At 36.6% G+C, this 23,966-nt stretch overlaps 1 protein-coding gene across 8 annotated transcripts in view; it reads left to right on the top strand.

The window, feature by feature from the left end:
- Window positions 1-23,966, top strand: part of LYST (lysosomal trafficking regulator) — a 176,369-nt gene that overhangs the window by 105,137 nt on the left and 47,266 nt on the right. For 7 of the 8 annotated variants that reach the window (XM_029244991.1, XM_029244992.1, XM_029244994.1 and 4 more), the window contains 10 exons: window positions 1,250-1,456; window positions 7,694-7,870; window positions 8,440-8,516; window positions 8,658-8,846; window positions 10,712-10,857; window positions 10,948-11,044; window positions 12,197-12,258; window positions 13,712-13,767; window positions 15,806-15,958; window positions 20,446-20,690. In XM_029244991.1, coding sequence (XP_029100824.1) covers window positions 1,250-1,456; window positions 7,694-7,870; window positions 8,440-8,516; window positions 8,658-8,846; window positions 10,712-10,857; window positions 10,948-11,044; window positions 12,197-12,258; window positions 13,712-13,767; window positions 15,806-15,958; window positions 20,446-20,690 — 1,409 coding nt within the window. Of the gene's footprint in view, window positions 1-1,249; window positions 1,457-7,693; window positions 7,871-8,439; window positions 8,517-8,657; window positions 8,847-10,711; window positions 10,858-10,947; window positions 11,045-12,196; window positions 12,259-13,477; window positions 13,535-13,711; window positions 13,768-15,805; window positions 15,959-20,445; window positions 20,691-23,966 lie in introns of those variants that run through there. The other variant, XM_029244996.1, reaches the window with a different exon arrangement.

Raw genomic sequence — 23,966 nt, 5'->3', positions numbered from 1 at the left:
GCCACTTACAATTGACCATAGGGAACAAATTGGTCAGTACACTCCGTAGATACCAAAGACTAATCTAATTCTAGCAGAACTCATAAATCACGATTCTGCCAATCTCTTAAATCTAAACTAGATTTTGTTGTCTGCCGGTTCCACTTAGAACTGAATCATTCACACAGAGCCCTTAGGACTAGGAGTAATTGGAGAGCCATTTCCCAAACTCAGAATAAACTCTAAAATGTACCGATTCCAGTTTGCCGGATGCAGGATGCAGGATATTTGATCAGGATTGGGTTAGCCTTAGTGGGACCACAATCGAAACAACTTATTTGGTTATTTGTTAGGGGATATTGATGGTCAATTTACATGCAGTTCTTAATTTGTGACAGTTATACTCAATGTTTTAGTACTAATTCAAGTCTTTATTATGAATCCTTTCTCTTTTATATTGCAAAATCAATGTAGGCTTATCTACCACTATTCTTTGATGGTTCTTTTATTTTTCCTTTTAAAATTTCCAAGCCCTAGGTAAGTTTTTTAAGCGGCTTAGGACTTTAACTTCTTTGTCTCTCCTTTTTAAAATTGTGGTAAAATATACATAACATAAATTTTGCTATTTAAGTGTACATATCAGTGACCTTAAATCCATTCACACTGTTGTGCAACCATTACCACTATCCATCCCCAGAACTTTTTCCATTATCCCAAACTGAAACTCTGTACCCATGAAATAGTAACTCCCCATTAGCCCCTCCCCCAGCCCCGATAAACCACTACTCTGCTTTGTCTCTATGACTTTGACTTTCTAGATACGTTGACTCTGACTTTCTAGATACCTCATATAAGTTATCATACAATATTTAATATAATATTTGTCTTTTTTTGTATGTGGCTTATTTCATGATTCATTTTAGTAAAATGTTTTTAAGTTCATTCATACTGAAGCATGTATCAGAACTTCCTTTTTAAGGCTGAACAGTATTCCATTCTGTGTATATACCACATTTTGTTTATCCATTCATCCATCAGTGGGTATTTGGATTGTTTCTACCTTTTGGCTATTTTGAACAATGCTGCTGTAAACATTGGTGTACATCCATCTCTTTTAAACCCCATTTGTATGGATGTATATGTCTTTCTAATTTCAGCTGTTTAAAAAATTCTGGAGTAAAACATGTTCTGTGATTTTTAGGACTGTGTTGAGGTTAGGATATTATTGCTTAAGAAGTTTGATCCTAATTCATTTCTGTTTTAATTTAAGAGTTCAAGTAAAGCCAGTGGTTCCAGACAGCAGTGGGCTAAAATCTTATGGTCTTGTAAGGAAACATTCCGAATGCAGCTTGGGAGACTGCTCGTGCATATTTTGTCACCAGCCCACCCTTCACAAGAGAGAAAGCAAATTTTTGAAATAGTTCGTGAACCAAATCATCAGGAAATACTACGAGACTGTCTTAGCCCATCCCTGCAAGTAAGTACCCCCGTACTTCATAAGTAAAAACTATTGGTCAAATATAAAACTGTACAAAACAAGATCTGAAATTAAACTGTATTTTCATGCCAAACACCATAAATTAGTTTTCTTACCAAATAAATATTTTCTGAGGTCTTTCTTCAGATGCTCTTTACCAGAGTCAATTTGACCTCTCTGTTTATTCCCCATTTCCTTTTCCAGGGTTTAAGAAGTTCTGTGTCTGAGTTCTTATAAGACCCTTTGTAGTTTGTTACTAAATCTTGAAGTGTTTTCTTTAAGAGCTGTTTGGAGACTTTTTTAAGCATTATATTATCCATGAAACATCTATAGTGAATAGCTCGAACAACAGTACATATAACATATTTCAAAAATATAGTAAGTTAAAACAAAATATATTTGTTGATCATCTGGAATGATAAACTCAAAATACTTAAAGAATTTTAAAGTCTATAAATTCTGTCACTTAACTAGTAATAGATGGAGAATTTAAATGGTACAGCCATTCTAGACAGCTGTTAAGCAGTTTCTTATAAAATTAAGCATACCCTTAACCTGTGACCCTAAAATTCCATTTTTAGGTATTTACCTAAGAGAAATTAAAACATATGTCCATAAAAAGACTAGTAGAAGAATATCCATGGCAGCCTTTTTACTAATAGCCAAAAACCGGAAATAACCCAAGTGTCTGTCAGTGGGAGAATGTGTAACTAAGTTGTGATATGTTTATACAATAGACTACTATACAAGCAATAAAAAGGAACAGACTACTGATACACCCACCAGTGTGGTTGAAGCTCAAAATCATTGTGTCGGTGAAAGGGACAGCCAAGCACAAAAGAGTAGACATTCTGTGATTCTATTCATATGAAGCCCAAGAACAGGCAAAATTAAGATATGGTCATAGAATCAAGCAGTAGTTGTCTCTGTAAGGAGAGGGGCAGTGAGAAGGGGAGTTGATTGGAAAGGGGCACAAGGAAAGTGCCTGGGGTGATAAAAATGTGCTGTATCTTAGTTTGGGTAGTGGTTACATGGGCGTACGCAGTTGTCAGAACTCGTAGAAATGAACATTTAATGTCTATATGCTTTATTGAATGTAAATTATACCCCTATAAATAAAGTATTAGATGATATTTAAGAAAGGACAGGTATCCCTTTTATATCCCTGGGAAACTCAGATTTATCATACTAAGAACCAAAAGGTTAGAGATTTGAAGTGATACTTTTAGGTGCTCTTTCCGGTATTGAGACTCTCTCAGATGCACTAAGGGCATTGTCTTCCCTTCCCAAGGCAGAAGCGTGCCTAGCCCATAGTTTCCTTCTGTGGAGAATTCAAAGAGATGTTCTTTCATTGTTTTATACTTAGCAAAGCTGCCGTTGCTCTGAATCCAGCCCTGATGTTCCCAGTCCTCTCCTACCAGCCTCCCATCTCTACTGCTCCATTTCTGTTGGTGGTATCCTGACTGCTTTCGGCTTGAAACGTTGGAACTACAGTTGACTTTCTTCTCTCTTGAATCCATTTTATTACCAAGGCCAGTTATTTGTCTAGTCCTGCCTTTCTCGATAGTCTGCCCACCCATCCTAGTTTACACTTTCACCCCTTATGCTTGAATCACTAGAATAACCTCCTCTCCACCTCAAGACCAAAGAACTCTATCTGATAGTTTTTTTAAGGTTTATTATGGCAACATTCAAACATACCTAAAAGTTGGGAGAAATCAGAAAAAGAACCCCACATGACATTACGCAGCTTTAATTTTTCTTTGTAGTATTTTGAAACAAATGTCAGATATCAAATCATTTTACCTGTAAATACTTCAGTATGTATCTCAGACTGATAGGACTTTGTTTTAACTTATCACTCCCTGTGATTGTAACAATAATTCCTTATCATCATCTAATACCCAGTGTTTAAATTTTCCCAATTTTCTTATATTTTTTTAAATAGTTCTCTTGATTCTGGACCCAAACAAGGCCCTTACACTGCGTTTGTTTGATGTGTGCTACATCTTTTTAATTCTGGCAGTTATCCTCCCCAACCTTTTTTTTTTTTTTAATGTCGTGTATTTGTTGGTGACACTGGGTCATTTGTTCTGTAGAATTTCCCACATTCTGGATTTGGCTGATTGCATCCTGTGGCTCTAGATCTAGAGGCTTGACTAGATTCCAGTTCTTGATTTCATATTTGCCTTTGTGCTTGGTTTTTTAAAAGAATACTTCAGGAGTGCTTTGCATGTTCCATTACATCATGGCAGGAGACAGAGAATGTCTGGTTGCTCTGCTCTTTGAGATGGTAGCAGCCTGATTCATCCATTGTGAAGTTCATCCTCAATCTTATTTATTTATTCATTTATTCATTCATTCATTCATTGGCTGTGTTGGGTCTTCGTTTCTGTGCGAGGGCTTTCTCTAGTTGCGGCAAGCGGGGGCCACTCTTCATCGCAGTGCGCGGGCCTCTCACTGTCGCGGCCTCTCTTGTTGCGGGGCACAGGCTCCAGACGCGCAGGCTCAGTAGTTGTGGCTCACGGGCCTAGCTGCTCCGCGGCATGTGGGATCTTCCCAGACCAGGACTCGAACCCGTGTCCCCTGCATTGGCAGGCAGATTCTCAACCACTGCGCCACCAGGGAAGCGCCACCAGGTAAGCCCCCATCCTCAGTCTTTAACCTAATAGTTTTAGCAGCCATACAGCTGCCAGGATCCATTTTTTGATTAGGAGCTGCAAAATAGTGATTTCTCTACATTTCTCATTCCACCAGCATCTATTAGCTCTGATTCTTCTATTGGGAAGAATATTCCCTTATCAGCTCTTTGGCTACCCTGAAATATAGTCTGTGTAGGAAAGGCAAAGTAAATGCTTGCTTCTTTCCTCTGTTTGTTTTTAGAATAATAAGTTGGTGCCCTGGCAACCTTTAATTTTTGTATTTGTTTTTATTTTTGAGGTCTTGTCACGAACTCGGGTACTTTTTAATAAATGTACTAAGTAGTTTCACACCTGTTCAGATTAACACCTCTGTAGATTCAAGTTGTTTTATCCTTTTAACATGGCCTTTTTAATTTTTAACAAGTTAATATGATTAACTTCCTTCCATTCTGGAGCAGAAGAATGTCCCAGGCTCATCTTGTACATTTCCTTCCCTGGGCCTGGAGCCAAACTCTTCCCCCAAGAAGCCCCTATTTCCTTGTAATGAGATAATAGTATTTAGAGACTCTAAAGCTAGGGACTAGGTACGTTTATTTCTATTGGGTTGTCATTTCTTCTCAGCCTTTTTAGTGAACAAAGCTAAGAATTGTGTATTTTTTTAGGAAGAAAAATAAATCATGAATTCATGATTTTCTTGGATTTTATGTTTATATTTCTTTTTATTAATGTTGATAAGCTTAATTCCTGATGACATTACCATAATTACTTATTTGTTTTATCTATCTATAAAACATTTGCAAAATAAGATGACAACATTATCACTTATAACAAATCTACTGAAGGCAGTTTAAGATTTCTTGGTGGTTCTTCTGTCCTTAGGATACCATTATGGGTGTACCACGAAAATAGTGTATCGTAAAAGCATTTAAAATAATTTTCTCTATTTGGTTATGCCACCAACTTGGCATCAAGTAACTAGTTAGGTTCTTTTTTTTTCCTTCAATTTGCTTTCTGTTTTTAGAGATTCCACTGAATATTTATTTGTTCAATTTTGTTTTTAATTACATAAAATGTCTGCCTGGTTCCAAAATCAAAATTGTGAAACATAGCACATTCAAAGAGGTTCTAGCTTTTATCTCTATATCCTTCCCTCGTTCTTTCCCTTTCCCTGTAGGTAACCATCCTTACCTACAGGTTTTTAAATTTCTTTTGGACATATAAGCAAATCTGTGACACACACACACACACACACACACGTATGTATTATCTCCCTCACTTCTTAATACAAAGAAAGATAGTGAACCATATGCATCCTTCTCACTCTACTTTCTTCAACTAACAGTGTATCCTAGCGATCGTTCTGCAGCAGTATGGAGAGCTCTTCTCCTTTTTACAGCTTCCTACAAGCTGTGTTCCGTTTGTAATCTGCCTGATTTTTTTTTTTTTTTAAATTCTGCGTGGTTTTTAAAGCCCCATGCTTCTCTTCTACTGTTACAACTTGAGTCTGGTTAATTCTCTACTCTGTGGCTCCTCCTTTTTTCAACATAGTCCCATCTTTTCTCTTATAACCGCTTCACATCCCTGTAGTCCTACTGACAAGCTGCTTTATTCATGGTGTCCACTCAGCACACCACTCTGTCTCTCCTCCCCTTTGTCTGTCTATATGCCCGTCCTGTCCATTTAGGCACGTACCCACATCACGTGGTACCACCTTCAAAGCCTTCCTTTCTTTAGTCCACTCAGAACTCTTCCTTCTTGAAACTTCATTGAAACTTTTATTTTTACACATTTTAACATTTTATTATTTTCTTAGGATTTGTGTTTAATAGATTCGATTCCTTAAATCAGTTTTCTGAGAGCTGAAAACAAGACTCCGCGTGTGTGTGTCTCCAATAACACCTTTTCTAGTCCCAGGAACTGCAGCCAATAAATGATTGATCAGAGGATGTTAAAATGAGATATTAGAAACAACTTCAGTGTCTAGAAAAATCATGTGTTTCTTTGGATATTCAGAATGAATAAAAACATTTCTGCTAGTTTTTCAAGATGATTTTTAAATGTCACTGAATACTAAACTGAAATTTTTTAGAGTTCTATCAAGAACATTGCCTTTCAGACACACATATGAAAGTATTCTAGTCATTTACCATTTCTCTTTATTTGCCAACTCTTCAGGCCTTTTACTTGCAGAGCATCTGTTCATTTTTCTCTTTTGGTCAGGTAGCAGCTGTCTCCTGACTAATTTAAAATGTTGCATTAAAATGAGCTTTGCTATTTTCATCATTGCATATGTTCATCTTATGCTTTTGCGAAATGACATGATGTGATTCAGCGTGTTAATTTAAATATCACCCAAAATGTAATAGTTTCCAAATCCATTTGTTGACTATTCACAGTTTAAAATATCATAAAGCCAAATGCAGTGATATTTGTATCAATGTAAATTTTTTAAAAAGTAAAATTATGCATGTTTCACTTGTTGGCAAAATTAATGTCTAAATATACATAGTGTACACATAACCATCAGGTGTAATATCTGTGGCATGAAAGGGCCACTTAAAAAATCATGAATCAAAGTTTGGTTTAGGTTTACACTTGGAAGGACCATTGTCATTACCTTAAGTAACACTCTAATTTTCTTTTTAGGGTCTGTTCATAGAAGATTGGCCTAAACCAACCCTTCTCTAGACATGCACAGAACTGAGTGATGATGTATTATTGGTTTAGAGTTTTTCACCTTTTGTTCTCCCTAGGGAATAGTGAATGCTTACAAACAGATCCAAAGATACATTTTTGTTCTGGAATTTTCTCCAATGTTTATTCTCCCAGGCAGAAATTAAAGGAGAAAGAATAATCATGCATAATCCTCTTACCTTAAGGTTTAAAGGAAAGTTTTCCTTCCAGTTCAGTTCTATGAGAAGAACTAAGAATTATCTTTCTTTATCCCAGGCTTATTTTCTGTATTCCTTTAGCAAATCCTCTCCAAAATTCTTTCCCCAAAAGGTTGTGTGCTTGCTTTTTTCCTTCTTTCCTTCTTTTCCTTCCTTCCTCTTTTCTTCCTCCCTCCCTCCCTCTCCTTCCTTCCTTCCTTCCTTCTTTCCTTCTTTTCTTCCTTTCTTTTCCTCTCTTTCTCTTTTTCTTTACCTTTTACAATGAAAATTTTCAAACATACTAAGAAAAATGGAGACTAGTGAATACTGTATGAATACCATATGACCATCACATAGATCTAACAATTGTTAATAATTTTTATCATATTAACATCATTTCTTTTTTCTGAAGTATTTTAAAGTAAATTATAGTAATCGTGACATTTTTCAAAAGACATTTTTTATGTAACCGTAACAACATTGTTATACCTAACAAAATTAGCATGTACCGTAATGTCATCGTATACCCAACACATAATCCTTTGACAATTTCTTCAGTTGTTTCCAAATTGTCTTTTTTAGCTGATTTATTTAAACCAGATCCAACCAGATAAATCTAGCAATGTAATTTAATTTACTGTTAAATAATTTAAATGTAAGAAATAAAAATTCTTTATGACTTTAAAAAAATTTTAATTAAAAAAATTGTTACTTTTTTTTTAAAGCATGGAGCCAAGTTAGTTTTGTATTTGTCAGAGTTGATACATAATCACGAAGATGAATTGACTGAAGAAGAACTAGACACAGCAGAGCTGCTTATGAATGCTTTAAAGTTATGTGGTCATAAGTGCATCCCCCCCAGTGCATCGACAAAATCAGACCTTATTAAAGTGATTAAAGAGGTGAGTCAGTGAAAGCATAAGAAACAATTTTCTTAGGATATCCGATCGAATGTAACTGAAGAATGAAAGGTGTTTTTTTTGTTATAGAGTACCATTGATAATGAATTTGATTTTTTTTTTTTTTACTTTATATTGCTTTTTTACTATGAGAGAACAAATAGGCCTGTTTTAAGGAGCATTTTATTCTCTGTGGTCTTGCTTATCCATTGTCACTAGCTTTCAGGGAAGGAAAGATTTTAATAGTGACAAGCGAGTTGAATCATCAACCTTAAGTTCTGGGTTCTTTAATGAAAATGCAAAATAAGGAAGCAAGCAACTATGCACACCCATCGGGTTTGGCAACCCTAGTTAACCATTCCACCCTAATTTCTGTGACCCAAATTGTGTGGAAACAAAGGGGAGTTATAGCATTATTTAAGTGGTTAATGTATTTTAATATTTTGGTCTCGTGGGGACAATATTTTTTTCTTTTGTTAACTTTGTTTTAAATTTAGTTTGTTGAGCTCTGTGCCAGTGTTAAATGGTAAATAATAAGTTTTATATAATATATTATTATCCAAATCTTTTAGGAACAAAAGAAATATGAAACTGAAGAACATGTGAATAAAGCCAACTGGCAGAAAACAGTTAATAATAATCAGCAAAGGTAGGATTTTATGTGTTCTAAAAGCTGTGTCTTTTAGGAACCCATTAGGTTTCACATATACTTTTAGTTTTAAAGTATCATGTTTTGATATACATTTAATGTTCCACATATACTTAACTTATGGGCATCTTGTTTGTTTAGTCTCTTTCAGCGTCTTGATTCAAAATCAAAGGATATATCTAAAATAGCTGCGGATATCACCCAGGCAGTGTCTCTTTCCCAAGGAATTGAGAGAAAAAAGGTGATCCAGCACATCAGAGGAATGTATAAAGTGGATCTGAGTGCCAGCAGACACTGGCAGGAGCTTATTCAACAACTGACACATGATAGGTGGGCATGAATTTTTATATATTGATGTTATTTTCACTCCAGAGTAAAGATTCGTAACATTATCGCATTAGTTTAAATATTTTTTGTTTACTCATTTGTGATTTATTTCATCTTGAAGAATAATCCTATGAGAATATTTTTTTTTAATTTTTAGGGAGAGAAAAAATAATGAGAGGGAGAGGCATTAGCTCTTCCAGAGAGAAAAATCTATATATTGGCTTTCATTTTAAAATATGATCTTTGCAAAAGAATAGAGAAATCACTGAAACAGGATAGTTGGGAAATAGACCTTTTTCTAGTTAAGATTTTAATAACACAGTTAAAAAGATGCATCACAAATAAGGAAAAGAGGGAAATTAAAGTATTATTCTCTGAATTTGATTAAAGTAAATGATTGGTATTATGACTTTGAGGCACTAAACATTATACACTAATCATTATGCACTAAAGCAAATTCCAGGTGAACAAATGAACGAAACTCAAAAAGTTTACAAAGTAGAAGAAAATAGGATATTTATCAATGGTGATGGACAGATAACTTTCTTAAGATCAAACACAATTGAAGAAAGTACAAAGAAGAAATTAATGGCTTTGACCTTTCATATTTTCCAGTGTATTTAACAAGCATAACCACAACAAAACATCAAAGTTTATTTTCAGCAAGTATTTCACAGTTAACATTTTTATGGTTTTAAAAATGCATAAAGATTTGAAAATAAAATATCAAGACCCCAAAAATTTGAATAAGCAAAAGACATGAATATACTCTTCACATAAGACAAATAGAATTAATAAACAGATGGGAAAATATTGACTATTGCTAGAAGCTGATTTAAAACCTTTAGACACCGTATTTTACCTTTTATGGTACAAAAAAAAATTATTTTTAGGTGCTAATCTCCGCAGCAGGAAGAAATGTATCTTAGCCCTTGGTCAGAGGTTTGGTGGCATTGTACACTTTGACATGTGTCAGGAACCCTACAAACGTTTTATTTCTAGTTCCAGTTACCCTGTTTTAGTGATTCTGTCCTAAGGAAAATATTCAAAATATGGAAAAGCAATAAGCATAAAGGTTTTCATCTCTGCATTATTTATGTTAGTGAATGAATTGGAAACAACTTAAATATATAATAATAGTAATAGAGTTAAATACGTTATTATGCATCCACTCAATATAACGTTAGCCACTTAAAATGGTAATAATAAAGACTATACTGTGTTCAGTGAAAGAAGGCGGGATATAGAACTGTGTATACATAATCATTTTAACTGCAATTTTAAAAACTGAAAGAAAGTAATCACTACCAGTATTTTGGTATGTTTGGGGTAGTGGGATTAAGGGTAATTTTTTTTCTCTTATCTATTTCTAAAAATGTATTTAATATGGTTCTATTTCCTTTCATTTAAAATATTAATTTACTTTAAAACATTTTAAGAAATGTGATTACTACAAAAGTGAACTCATTTTATTTGTTTTATTAGATAATAGGCAAAATGGGAAATGAAGAAAATTAATTTGGAAAATTGATTTTTTTCTTTAGTTAACCATACTAAGTCTAATATATGGCTAAAGCATACATAGTAGTCATGCTATATCTTTTTAAAAATTTAATAGATACAAGAAATTGGTAGCAGAGCTTGCCTTGAGGCAGGGTCAGTGGGACTCCGGAGCAGAGGATACTTTTTTTTTTTAATGTTATTCTTTTGTACAATGTGTATGCATATCCTAGTCTAATTATATAACTGGTTGGGATTTTTCAATTGAATAGATACATTTTGATTTATTTATTCAATTTCTATAATGATTTTTTTTAAACTACAAATACTTCAGGTTGCCACTTAAAATCTTTTCTTTTCACTTGCAGAGCAGTCTGGTATGACCCCATCTACTATCCAACTTCATGGCAGTTGGATCCAACAGAAGGGCCAAATCGAGAGAGAAGGCGCTTACAGAGATGTTACTTAACTATTCCAAATAAGTATCTCCTTAGGGATAGACAAAAATCAGAAGGTGATAGCGGCTTCTTGACTCAACATGTAAATATAGCAGATTAACTATGGGCATTACACAAAGATAATAATGTCCTTTTTTCCTCAGCAGATGTGGTCAAACCACCACTCTCTTACCTATTTGAAGACAAAACTCATTCTTCTTTCTCTTCTACTGTAAAGGACAAAGCTGCAAGTGAGTCTATAAGGTAAATTTGAATCCATAAGACATTTTCTCTTTTGTTGAAGGTGTTAAAGACTTTAATAGTCTATTGTTGCGCTTATGTAATATTTATTTTGGATAATGCCGTGGTTTTGGGAAAGATCCCAAACATAGCTCAAAGGGAAGACAAAGCTGAATGGCCAGAATCCAAAAAGAACAGACATTTTTGTTAGGGAGGATTCATTGGACTTCAGTCATCATGCTCTGGCCCTTGGTTGCATACATATATTTTTGTAGTTGATTTTTCCAACAACTCTGTGAAATAGATAGCGCTGCTGGTGGCATCTCAAGAGGCAATCTAGTGTATTGATTAAAGGTTCAAATCCTAGTTCCTCCTCTTACTAGCCATCTGATCTTAGCCTCTCTCTGTCTCAGTTTCCTCATCTGTTACATGAGGAAGATAAGTCATAGCACTATTCAGTGGGTCAGTATGGTAACTATTGATAGTATTATCATTATTGTTGTGGTCGAGGTTGTTATGATGCCCATCGTATAGATAAAAAACTGCGAGACTCAAAAAAGATAAGTGACTTGACTAAAGAATAGAGGAGGGCTCCCCTGGTGGCGCAGTGGTTGAGAGTCCGCCTGCCGATGCAGGGGACGTGGGTTCGTGCCCCGGTCCGGGAGGTATCCCACATGCCGCGGAGCGGCTGGGCCCGTGAGCCATGGCCGCTGAGCCTGCGCGTCCGGAGCCTGTGCTCCGCAACGGGAGGGGCCACAACAGTGAGAGGCCCGCGTACCGCAAAAAAAAAAGAATAGAGGAACTTTTCTGACTCTGAATCCCCCCTTTTTCCTAGAATGCTAAGCTTCTTTTCTGTGTTTGAAGTATCAGAGCCATGAACCAATGTTTGCTTATTTACTGGAAAATATAAAATATTGAAATCTCTTTTAAATAACGGAATCCCTGTATTCTGCATAAGAGTGTTGGGATTATTCACCTTTTCTAAAAGTTTCTGCTCTTTTCTCCTCTATTATAATGTCAATAAATGAAATCTTTTCATGTGGATTTTAACAAGGTGTTTTATGCTTTTGAAACTCTAGTCTGCATTGCTGAAATCTTCTATGATAAAATAAAGCTTTTACTCTCTGAAATTGGTCAAAACATTTAATCATAGTCATTTTAAATATGTTTTGACAGAGTGAATCGAAGATGTATCAGCGTCGCACCATCTAGAGAGACAGCTGGTGAATTGTTGTTAGGTAAGTCACATTTTGCAGATTTTTACACATATTCACCCTGCCTATTTTATTCTTAGATAATTTGAAGCATTGTTTTGACACACTACCATTAAATGAGATGAACTTTCTATAACAAATAACCTCTTTCTTTAGGTTATTTTGCCTTAACATTGTATATAATGTATATGACTCATGAATGTGAAAAATGACAGTCTTATTCTCTGAAAAGCACATGAACAGCATTTTAATTTTTATAAAATTGACTTTCTTCATGAGTATACATTTTTATATTTAATCATTCCTTTTATTATATATCAATTTTTATTTTTAAAGTAAAGAATTATTGGTATACTTATAAGCCTACTGTTTTAACAGATACCCCTATGCATATGAAATATATCCACCTTGAGATTGTTCATAATTTATATTCTCTATTGTACTTCTGAGAGAAAGGCCAAGACTGTCGATCCATGGATAGTTACATTTGGTGAGAAACTTTGTCCTCAAGACATGAAGGAATAAGGTTTTATCACTCTAGTCTCTATTCCCTTAAAGAACCAATTTGTACGCTGTGGGCCAGTTGTTCTCAAAGCGTGGTCCCCGAATCAGGAGCGTCAGCATCACATAGGAACTTCTAAGAAATACACATTCTCAGGCCCCAGCCCAGACCTGCTGAATGTGAAACTCTGTGGGTGGGGCCCAGCGATCTGCATTTTTATGAACCCTGCAGAGATTCTGATGCACCCTCAAATTTGAGAGTCGCTGCAGTTGGCTAAAGCTATAGCCCCGAAGGCCTGACAGGCAGAGTTTCGAGCTTGCCAGGGCTGAGCGCCATGGTCACAAGGATGGAGTTGGTGCCTTTCTCCGAGCCAGCCGTGCCAGTGCTCAAGGTGACCAGCACCCACTGCAGAGCCCCAGGGAAGTTTCTACTGTTTGGATACATGACGTAGGGACATGCATTAACAACAGCCTATCAAGCAGGAAAAATTGGGGAAGTATCTTGTAAGGCCTTTTCTGCCCTATTGAGTGTTTAAGTCAGCAAAATAATTAAGCGTTCCTCTTTTGCTAGAAAATTTAGTTGATAACTTGACTTCAGTTAATGTATGACAAAATAAAGCAAAGTAATATGCTAGTAACCTAAGAAGAATACTGGTAATAATTAATAGCCTAAACCTTTTAGCATGAAGTGGCAGACACTGTTAATAAACATTTTACATATATTCTAATTTAATTCCCACAGTAACCCTGTGAAATAGAGTCCTCCCTCTTCTTTTTATAATGAGGCTAAAGTACAAAGAGGTTAAGCAACTTGCCGAAGATCTCATGGATGCTCTTCAAAAATATTTATTGAGTATTAGCTCGTTCTGGGTTCTGGGATTCAAATTCAGTCCAACTGACTCCAGAGGCATGCCTTTAACCATATAAGGTAATAGTGCATATACATTTTTAAACTCATACCGATTATTTTCTGCAGGTAAATGTGGAATGTATTTTGTGGAAGATAACGCTTCTGACACAGTTGAAAGTTCCGTGAGTAGAGGCTTAAGTTTGCATTTGTATGAATCTAGACAAATTCCCAAAATGTATAAATTTAATACAACCAGAGAGCTTGTAGAAAGAACTGTTAGAGTTCATTAATTGTCGCACTCTGTGTAAATTTGTCTGAATTCCAATTTTTTTTTTAAAGATAATTTTAAAAAGAAGACCATGCCATCCCCTCTGGCTCATGGTCTGATTCGCAGAGCCTTGAGTATTATGAGTCATATTCTAAAGTGCTCCTGTTATTTCTGTGTATGTCCACTCGATTTCTCACTACTGTCCTCAGTAGCAACAAATTCCGTGCCACTCCCAGTTTACTATCATGTACATTTGCCCTCAAAAAGAAAGAAAAATATTGTCTAATTGAATAACTTAAGTAATCCTGATGTTCACGTAGCTTAGTAGTCATGATTTTTATTCTTCTGGAAATACTGATATCAATCAAAAAATAACAAAAAAGACTCAATTCACATTTTTGTACAGAAAAGCATTTTATCCATTTGAATTCATTTACATGCCGTTAAAATATTGTTTTGAGAGCCCTGTAACAGGAGAAGTAAGGCTCTTTGTTTCAGAACTTCTAAAGCTACAAACTGCTAAGGATGTAAGTAAATAAGATTATGTATGGTTTAATGGTGAATACATATTTGATTCAAAGAAATTAATGAGTGAAAACATAAAATTTGGTTGTAAAGCAAATCATGTTAAAAAATAATTAATTTAATATAGCCCCCGAAAATTGAGTAGGCATTATTTCATCATTCATATAGGAATTACTACAGTATTTATCCCAGCTAGTAAAAATATAGTTATGTTATTTTTCAAGATGTATCTTTTCAGCAACCAAAGAATTTAATAGTTGATACATGAACCAGCTTTTTTTCTGGATCCAAAAGGTTACATATTCCACCTTTAAAACTCGAAAAAGACCCTTGCTTTTTAATAGATTGAAGGCTTCTTCTTTTCTCTGTCCTTTTGTAGCATTTTTTTCTTACTTCCTGTATGACATTTGCTATCTTGCCTTTTAAAAGTGGGTGCAAATATCTCGTCCCCCCTTTTTATCATACATAGATTTATTTTATGCAGAGCACTTAGCAGAGCACCTTGCCTGTAGATGCTTAATTAATGTTTATTAACTTGAATTCACGTTGAATGTCGAAGCTAAACAGGGAGGATTTTGGTTTTAAGAATGAGAATATTACGTGTTCATTAAAATATTTTATTTTCTTTGTAATATGTTTCCTGTCTCTACTTCTAGAAATGGGTTGGGACCCAGTACAGTAGTAAAGCACACATAGAGCAGGCCAAAGTGTCACTTCCTCCTTACAGCTGTTTTTCAAATTTCTCTTTATTTTTGACTCCTGGAGATTTCATTTCCCTTACTTTCTTGCAAGCTCAACTATACATGTAAAAGAATATTTGCTTAGTAAAAGAAATCGGTCTGAAAAGTCTACATACTGTATGATTCCAACCATATGACATTCTGGAAAAAGGAAAACAGTGGAGACAATAAAAAGATCAGTGGCTGCCAGATGGAACAGAAGGGAATTTTAGGGCAGTGAGACTAGTCTGTATGACACTGTAATGGTGGATACATGTCATTAAACATTTGTCAAAACCCATTGAACTATACAACACCAAGATTAAACTACGGACTTTAGTTAAGAATAACCTATTCAATAGTGGCTTATCAGTTGTAGCACATGCACCACGTGAGAACGAGGTGTTCACAGTAGGGAAACTGAGTGCGGGGAAGCGTGGAGCGCCATGCTATCTGCTCAATTCTATAAACCTAAAACTGCTCTAAAAAATACAGCCTACTAAAAAAGTTTAAACGAAGTCTATTTAAATTCTTTTCCTTAGATTTTTTAATCCAGCATTTTGAAGGGTTCAGTAGTGGGAGGATTTTCAGAGAATCTTATCTGCCATTTTGCCACAAAAGGAAGACTTTCTATTGCATTTTGATAGTTTTTAACAATCTAAAATTATGTAGAGCAAATTACTTTCATGTTATTTCCTTTGTCTTTAGAGCCTTCAGGGAGAATTGGAACCAGCATCATTTTCCTGGACATATGAAGAAATTAAAGAAGTTCACAAGCGTTGGTGGCAATTGAGAGATAATGCAGTAGAAATCTTTTTAACAAATGGCAGAACACTCCTGTTGGCATTTGATAACACCAAGGTAAATTTGCCTTTATTAATACATATACTTTTTCAAAGCGATCATGGATCACTGTAACTACACTCATACTGATTAAATGAAGTTTTAACTTATTTAAACTTTGTTTCTGAAATCAAATAAAAATTGCCTTATTTCTTAGCACTGATTAAATACTTAGTTATATTAGGATTACTTTTGTCCTCCAAAACTGTATTAAATTCTCATTCCCCAGAGTGACAGTATCTGTAAAAAGCAAATGAACGAATGTATAACCAACCTGAAAGTAGTTTAACCTTGATAGTAGATTCCATTTTTGACAAACCCTTTTTTGACCGCCACATCCTTTCAGCTACTATGTGTCTGCTAGCCTTTATAGAAAACCTCTTGGAAGAAACTGTGAATAATTGCTGCTTCCAATTCCTCCCCTCCGGTTCTCTTTGGAAACGCTCCAGTCAGATCTTCATCTCACCACTCCTCCTGTAACTTCTCTGGTTAGCATCACCAGTGACCTCCGTGTTGCCAAACCCTATGGTCATATTTCTTAGTCTTCATCTTACTTGACTCCTCAGCAGCCTTTGACACAGCTGATTATTCTCTCTTTCTTTAAAGAAAGGAAAAAAAAAAAAAACCTTCCTCACTGGGCTTCTGAGTTATCACTTTCTTAGTTCTCCTTTTAGCTCACCAGCCGTTCCTCCTCAGTCTTGTTTGCAGATGCTTCCTCTGGGCATCTCGGCGCTCACTCTTCGTTTTATTTTTTATTTTTTAAATTTTTTGGCCGCAGTGCACGGTTCTCAGGATCTTAGTTCCCGGACCAGGGATTGAACATCCAGGAACTGAACCCAGGCCATGGCAGTGAAAGCGCCGAGTCCTACACTGGAACGCTAGGGAATTCCCAGGGCTCACCCTCCAGACCTCTTCTCTTCTCATCCTATCTTGTGACTTTAAATACTATCTGTGTTATAATGACTTACAGATTTATATCACCACCCAAACCTCTTTCCTGGATGCCCACTCAAATATTTAAGTTTCTACTTGGCATCTCCACTTGGAAGTCTAATTGGCATCTCAAATTTCACACGGACAAAGCTGAACTTCTAATCTCCCCCGCAAAATCTCTTTGCAGTTTTCCCCATCTCAGTAAATGGTGACTCCAGTGTTTCTGATTGGCCAGGTCAAAAACCTGGGGATTATCCTCGACTCCTCTTATTCTTTCATCTACTACATCTACTCTATCAGTAAGTTCTGTTGGCTCACCCCTCAGAATACATCCAGAATCTGACTGCCTCCACTGCTACCATCCTGGTGCAAGCCACTGTCATCTCTTGCATACATCATTACACTAGCCTCCTAACTGGCCTCCCTGCTTCCATACTCCCTCTTCTTTCAGACTGTTCTCAACACAGCAGCTGAAGTGTGTCAGGTCGTGCCATTCCTCTGCTCAAAACCCTCCGACCACTTTCTGTGTCACTCTATTAAAGGCAAAGACCTTACAGTGTTGAATAATCTGGCACTTCCTTATCTCTCTGACCTTATCTTCTACCATTCTATCCTTCACTCTCTCTAATCCATCTGTGGAGACCTTGTTTACCTTGACTATAGCAGACACACTGATGCCTCAGGGCCTTGGCACTTACTGCTCCCTAGAATGCTGCCTGGAATGCTTTTCCTCTTAGGACTACATTACTGACTCCCTTACTTTTTTCAGGTTCCCTGGTCAAATGTCTTCTTATCAGAGAGACTTCCCTGATTACTCTAAATAAAACAGCAACCCCTGCCTCACTGCTACCCCCAAGCATCCCTTATCTCCTTTGCTTTGCTCTATTTTTTTCACAGCACTTAAAAGCATCCAACAGTGTCTCCCCAGTAGACTGTAAGGACTTTGATTTGTTAAGTGCTTCAGCTTTAGCACCTTAAACATGCTGGTATATAGGTGCTCAATAAATATTTGTTGAATGAATAAATGTTTCCTTTTTCTTGCCGAATTTAGTATGCAAACTGTCATAAATTCTTTTCCACCAACCTTAGCTTCAGCAGTAGGCAACCTTCAGATTTATTTTTTTTTAATTTTTATTGGAGTATAGTTGCTTTACAATGTTGTGTTAGTTTCTGCTGTACAGCAAAGTGAATCAGCTATATGTATACCTATACCCACTCTTTTTTGGATTTCCTTCCACTTAGGTCACCACAGAGCACTGAGTAGGGTTCCCTGTGCTATACTGTAGGTTCTCATTTGTTATCTTTTTTTTCTTTTTCTCTTGCGGTACGCGGGCCTCTCACTGTTGTGGCCTCTCCTGTCGTGGAGCACAGGCTCTGGACGCACAGGCTCAGCGGCCATGGCTCACGGGCCCAGCCGCTCCACAGCATGTGGGATCTTCCCAGACCAGGGCACGAACCTGCGTCCCCTGCATCGGCAGGCAGACTCTCAACCACTGCGCCACCAGGGAAGCCCTAGTTATCTATTTTATACATAGTATCAATTGTGTTTATATGTCAATCCCAATCTCCCAATTCATCCCACCCCGACCCTTCCCCCTCGGTATCCGTACGTTTGTTCTCTACGTCTGTGTCTCTATTTCTGCTTTGTAAATAAGATCTTCTATACCAGTGTTTTCAGATTCCACATATACGCATTAATATATGATATTTGGGGCTTCACTGGTGGTGCAGTGGTTGAGAGTCCGCCTGCCGATGCAGGGGACACGGGTTCGTGCCCTGGTCTGGGAAGATCCCACATGTCGCGGAGCGGCTGGGCCCGTGAGCCATGGCCACTGAGCCTGCACGTCCGGAGCCTGTGCTCCACAGCGGGAGAGGCCACAACAGTGAGAGGCCCGCGTACCGCAAAAAAAAAAAAAAAAAAAAAAAAAAAAAAAAAAATATATATATATATATATATATATATATATATGTATGTATATGATATTTGTTTTTCTCTTTCTGACTTATTTCACCCTGTATGACAGTCTCTAGGTCCATCCACGTCTCTACAAATGACCCAATTTTGTTCCTTTTTTATGGCTGAATAATATTCCATTGTATGTATGTATCACGTCTTCTTTATCCATTCTTCTCTTGATGGACATGTAGGTTGCTTTCATGTCCTGGCTATTGTAAATAGTGCTGCAGTGAACATTGGGGTGCATATGTCTTTTTGAATTATGGTTTTCTCTGGGTATATGTCCAGTAGTGGGATTGCTGGGTCACATGGTAGTTCTATTTTTAGTTTTTTAGGGAACCTCCATATTGTAACCTTCAGATTTAGAATATAAGTTTAGTTTTTGTTTTTGCCTTGAACCGATTCTTTTTTTTTAATTATCATAAAAATACATAACATAAAAGTTGCCATCTTAACCATTTTCAAGCGTACAGTTCAGTTGTGTTAAGTATATTCACATTGTTGTGAAACAGACCTTCAGGTTTAGGTTCTTAAACACCCTGTAATCTTGCCTATTCCATAACCAAGATCATTCTTCTCATTCACTTTTAGTCTCATCTTTGATTATCCACATCTGTGGCTCACCTTCCTATGCGTAAAGCATATACATATTTAAGAGGGGTAATTCAAATTTGTTTTTAGCAAAGTCCTGGCTCGTCTGTTTTTTTCCATTTATTATCAATTATCATTTAATTGCTTTAGAAGAAATCAGAATACCTTTTTTCTGTGACAGAACTTTTGTGCCTCTCTTAAAAAAGAGTTTATATACTAGTTTTCAATCAGTAGTGAAAATCAAGTATTCTGTTTTACATAGGATAGTTTATTTCATTCTCAGGAAATAAATATCATTACCCTTATATTACAGGTATGATAACTGTAACACAAAGAGCTTAAGCAAGAAAAAAGACCCGTTCTGTCTGTCAGAAAACTATGCTCTTTCTACTGCATCATGTTGCATTTACTTAGGTGAAGACTCTTAATTTTCCTTTATTGATTTTTTTTCTTAGGGTCTGTATATAAGTGACTTTTCTATACAGACTTCTTAGTTTCTTACTGATTTCTCCAGCTGCAAAACATAGTGGTTAAGAGCCACAAGTGAATGAATATAAAAAAAAAAGAAATAGACTCATAGATATGGAGAACAAACTAGTGGTACCAGTGGGGAGAGAGAAGGAGGAGGGGCAAGATAAGGGGAGAGGATTAAGAGGTACAAACTATTATGTACAAAGTAAATAAGTTACAAGGGTATATGGTACAGCACAAGGAATGAAACCAACATTTTATAACAACTTTAAATGGAGTATAATTTATAAAAAAATTGAATCACTATGTTGTACACCTAAAACTAATATAATATTGTAAATCAACTACACTTCAATAAATAAATAAATAGCCCAACCTTTAGAGGAAGATGTGGATTTGAATCTCAGTTCCCCACCAGTCAATGTTATTGAGCAAAAAGTATTTTCTTGGAGGACTCGAGATTAGTAACATGCCTATAATATCATGGATTCTTTGGAGGAAAATGTCAAGCCTAAAAATAAAATCTGGGTTTTTTTCTCTCCTTCCCTCATAGGTTCGTGATGATGTGTACCACAATATACTAACAAATAACCTCCCTAATCTTCTGGAATATGGCAATATCACCGCTCTGACAAATTTATGGTATACTGGACAAATTACTAATTTTGAATATTTGACTCACTTAAACAAACATGCCGGCCGATCCTTTAATGATCTCATGCAGTATCCAGTGTTCCCGTTTATCCTAGCTGACTACGTTAGTGAGACCCTTGACCTCAGCGATCCATCAGTGTACAGGTAACTAAAGGCATCATCACCTTTTGGCTTTGTCAATATGATGTATTTATTTTACTGAAGTTCTTATTGTGAGAATTTTCAAACATGCACAAAAATATAATGAATGTATAATGAGCCCCATATGACCATGACCCCAGCTCAACAATTACCAAGATTTTTGCCAAACTTATGTCATCTTTTTTTTTTCTTCTTAAGATGAGCCACACAAATCTTTTATGTCATTCATATGATCTTTAGTACACATCTCTTAAGAAAAAAGTGGGACATTTTCTTTCATAGCCTCAGTGCTGTTATCATATCTAAGAAAATCAACAGTAATTTCATGGTATCATCTAATATCCAGTCCGTTTTCAAATGTCCCCTGAGTATATCAGAGGTGTCTTTCTATAGTTGATTTGTTTGAGTCAGGCCCACTGTCACCTTTGGTTGCTTTGTGTCTAAAGACATAACATCTAGAACAGCCCTATTTTTGTGTATGTATTTTTCTCTTTCTTTCTTCCTAACATTGACTTGTTTTTAAAACAAAAATAAGTCATTTATCTTGTAGGATGTCCCCCATTCCACATTAGCATTTAGGTTTTTCCTCTAGCCTCTGTACTTCCTAGAGACTGCAAATTACTTCTAAAGGCTTGCTTAGATTCAGATTCAACATTTTTTGGCAAGAATCCTCTAGAGGGGAGGTGGTGTGGACTTTATATTGCCCCATATCAGGAGGCCTGTGATATCCCAACTCTAAGGATGCTCAGGCTGGTCCGTGGGTTCAGCCTCCCGTTGAACTTGTTTCTTTCATTGATGATTATTGTTCAAGTCTACTATTTCACTAGGGGTTACAGAATGGTGATTTCCTATTCTCTCATTTCTTCTGCATTTATTAGTAGAAAACATACAAGATGAGCCCAGGCTATTCTGTTGTGTCAGAGAGCAAGGAAATTACTATAGGCTTGTCAGAAGGACTCGGGAGCCATATTTGCACACACATGTTCATTGCAGCTTTATTCGCAGTGGCCAGGAGGTGGAGGCAGCCCAGGTGTCTGTCTGTGGATCAATGGATGGGGAAAATGAGGTGCATACATACAGAGGAATATTATTCAACCTTAAGAAGGAGGGAAGTCCTGTCACATGATGAGCCCTGGGGACGTTGTGCTAAATGGAATGAGCCAGCCACAGAAGACAAACACTGTGTGATTCCTCTTCATGAGTAGTCTAGGGCAGTCAACTCAGAGAGACAGAGAGTGGAATGATGGGTGTGGGGGAACAGGAGAAGAGGGGGGTGGATATAGGGGCTTGTTGCTCAGCAGGTGTAGAGTTTCAGCTTTACAAAATGAAAAAGTTTTAGAGACCTATTGCACAACGGTGTTGATATTGTTAACACCACTGAACTAGGTACTTGAGGATGGTTAGGATGGTAAGTTTTGTGATGTGCGTTTTTTTACCACAGTTACAAAAAAATAAAACACTTAGGAGCCAACTTGAAGTGGCTCTCACTGCCAAAGATAGGACAATCTGGGCATCAGAAACAATAATGACTACAGTTGCTTGAACACATTTGAATTTAAAAAATACTTAAGTTAACAATGACACTTTTTAAAGGCCCCCAAAACAAAGCAAAACTAAACTCACTGGTCACTGTTTGGGTAGGGCACCAATTCCTTGCTTTTGAAATTTGACAACTAAGGAAAAGAATTAAGCTTTTATCCTGCCTTTCCTGAATAAGTTGCCTTTTAGAGTAACCAAATAGCCCTAGTTGATGAGGGAATATTCTGTTTCTTTAGTTTTAAATAACATTCTCTGGCTAGGATCAAAAAGTCAAGAAATAACAACTGTTGGCAAGGATACAGAGAAAAGAGACCCTGTGCACTGTTGGTGGGAATGTAAATTGGTGCAGCCACTGTGGAGAACAATATGGAGGTTCCTTAAAAAACTAAAAATAGATCTGTCATATGATCCAGCCATTCTACTTCTGGGTATTTATCAAGAGGAAATGAAAGCACTAACTTGAAAAGATATCTGCACCCCCATGTTCACTGCAGCATTATTTATAGTAGCCAAGATACGGAAACAACCTAAGTGTCCATCTGTGGATGAATGGATAAATAAAATGTCACACACACACAATGGAATACTATTTATCCATAAAAGAGAATGAAATCTTGTGACAGCATGGATGGACGTTGAGGGCACTATGCTAAGTGAAACAAGTCAGTCAAAGACAAATAGCATACAAATAAGTATGATCTCACTTGTATGTGGAATCTAAAAATAAAAACAAAACAAAAACAGAACAAACAGAAAACCTCACTGATACAGAGAACAGATTGGTGGTTGCCAGAAGCATTGGGGGGTGGTGGTGGGATTGTGGCAGAATGGGTGAAGGGAGTCAAAAGGTACAGGCTGCCAGTTATGAAATGAGCCCTGGGATGCAACGCACAGCACGATGACCTTAGCTAATAACACTGCATTACATGTTTGAAAGTTGCTGAGAGAGTAAATCTTAAAAGTTCTCAGCGCAACAAAAAAAAATCCTGTAACTACGTGTGGTGATGGCTGCTACCTAGACTTAACTGTGGTGATCATTTTGTAATATCGAATATACAAATATCAAATCATTATGTTGGACACCTGAAACTAATATAGTGTTATATGTCCATTACACTTCAATTAAAAACTTATCTATGTAGTTTAAAGAAAAATTGGCTGCCAATATACTACTTAGTGTATTAGAATATTTTAATTATACCTGCTAAATAGTAGGCCTAGTTCAGACAGCTTTCAAGAAATCAGATTCAATTTAATTTTTGTCAATTTAAAAAAGAGCAAATGGCACATTATTTATCTTCTACACATTTTTATACACTGCTAATGTACATTAAAATTTTTACACTACTGAGGACTTCCCTGGTAGTGCAGTGGTTAAGAATCCACCTGCCAATGCAGGGGACATGGGTTCGAGCCCTGGTCCGGGAAGATCCCACATGCTGTGGAGCAGCTAAGCCCGTGCGCCACAACTACTGAGCCTGCTCTCTAGAGCCCGCGAGGCACAACTACTGAAGCCCGCACGCCTAGAGCCCATGCTCCGCAACAAGAGAAGCCACCGCAATAAGAAGCCAGCACGCTGGAGCAAAGAGTAGCCCCAGCTCAACGCAACTAGATAAAGCCCGTGTGCACACAGCAACAGACCCAATGCAGCCAAAAATAAATAAATAAATTTATATTTTTAAGAAAAGAATGATATTGTAGAAATGTATATTGTGGGGGAGGGGGAGATTTTTATTTTAA

The sequence above is a fragment of the Monodon monoceros genome, unplaced genomic scaffold (assembly GCF_005190385.1).
Source record: "Monodon monoceros isolate NGI ecotype Baffin Bay Population unplaced genomic scaffold, NGI_Narwhal_1 Super_Scaffold_4, whole genome shotgun sequence".
NCBI classification, from domain to species: domain Eukaryota; kingdom Metazoa; phylum Chordata; class Mammalia; order Artiodactyla; family Monodontidae; genus Monodon; species Monodon monoceros.
Note: the sequence above shows the minus strand (reverse complement) of the source record. Positions and strands in the feature narration are given on the sequence as shown.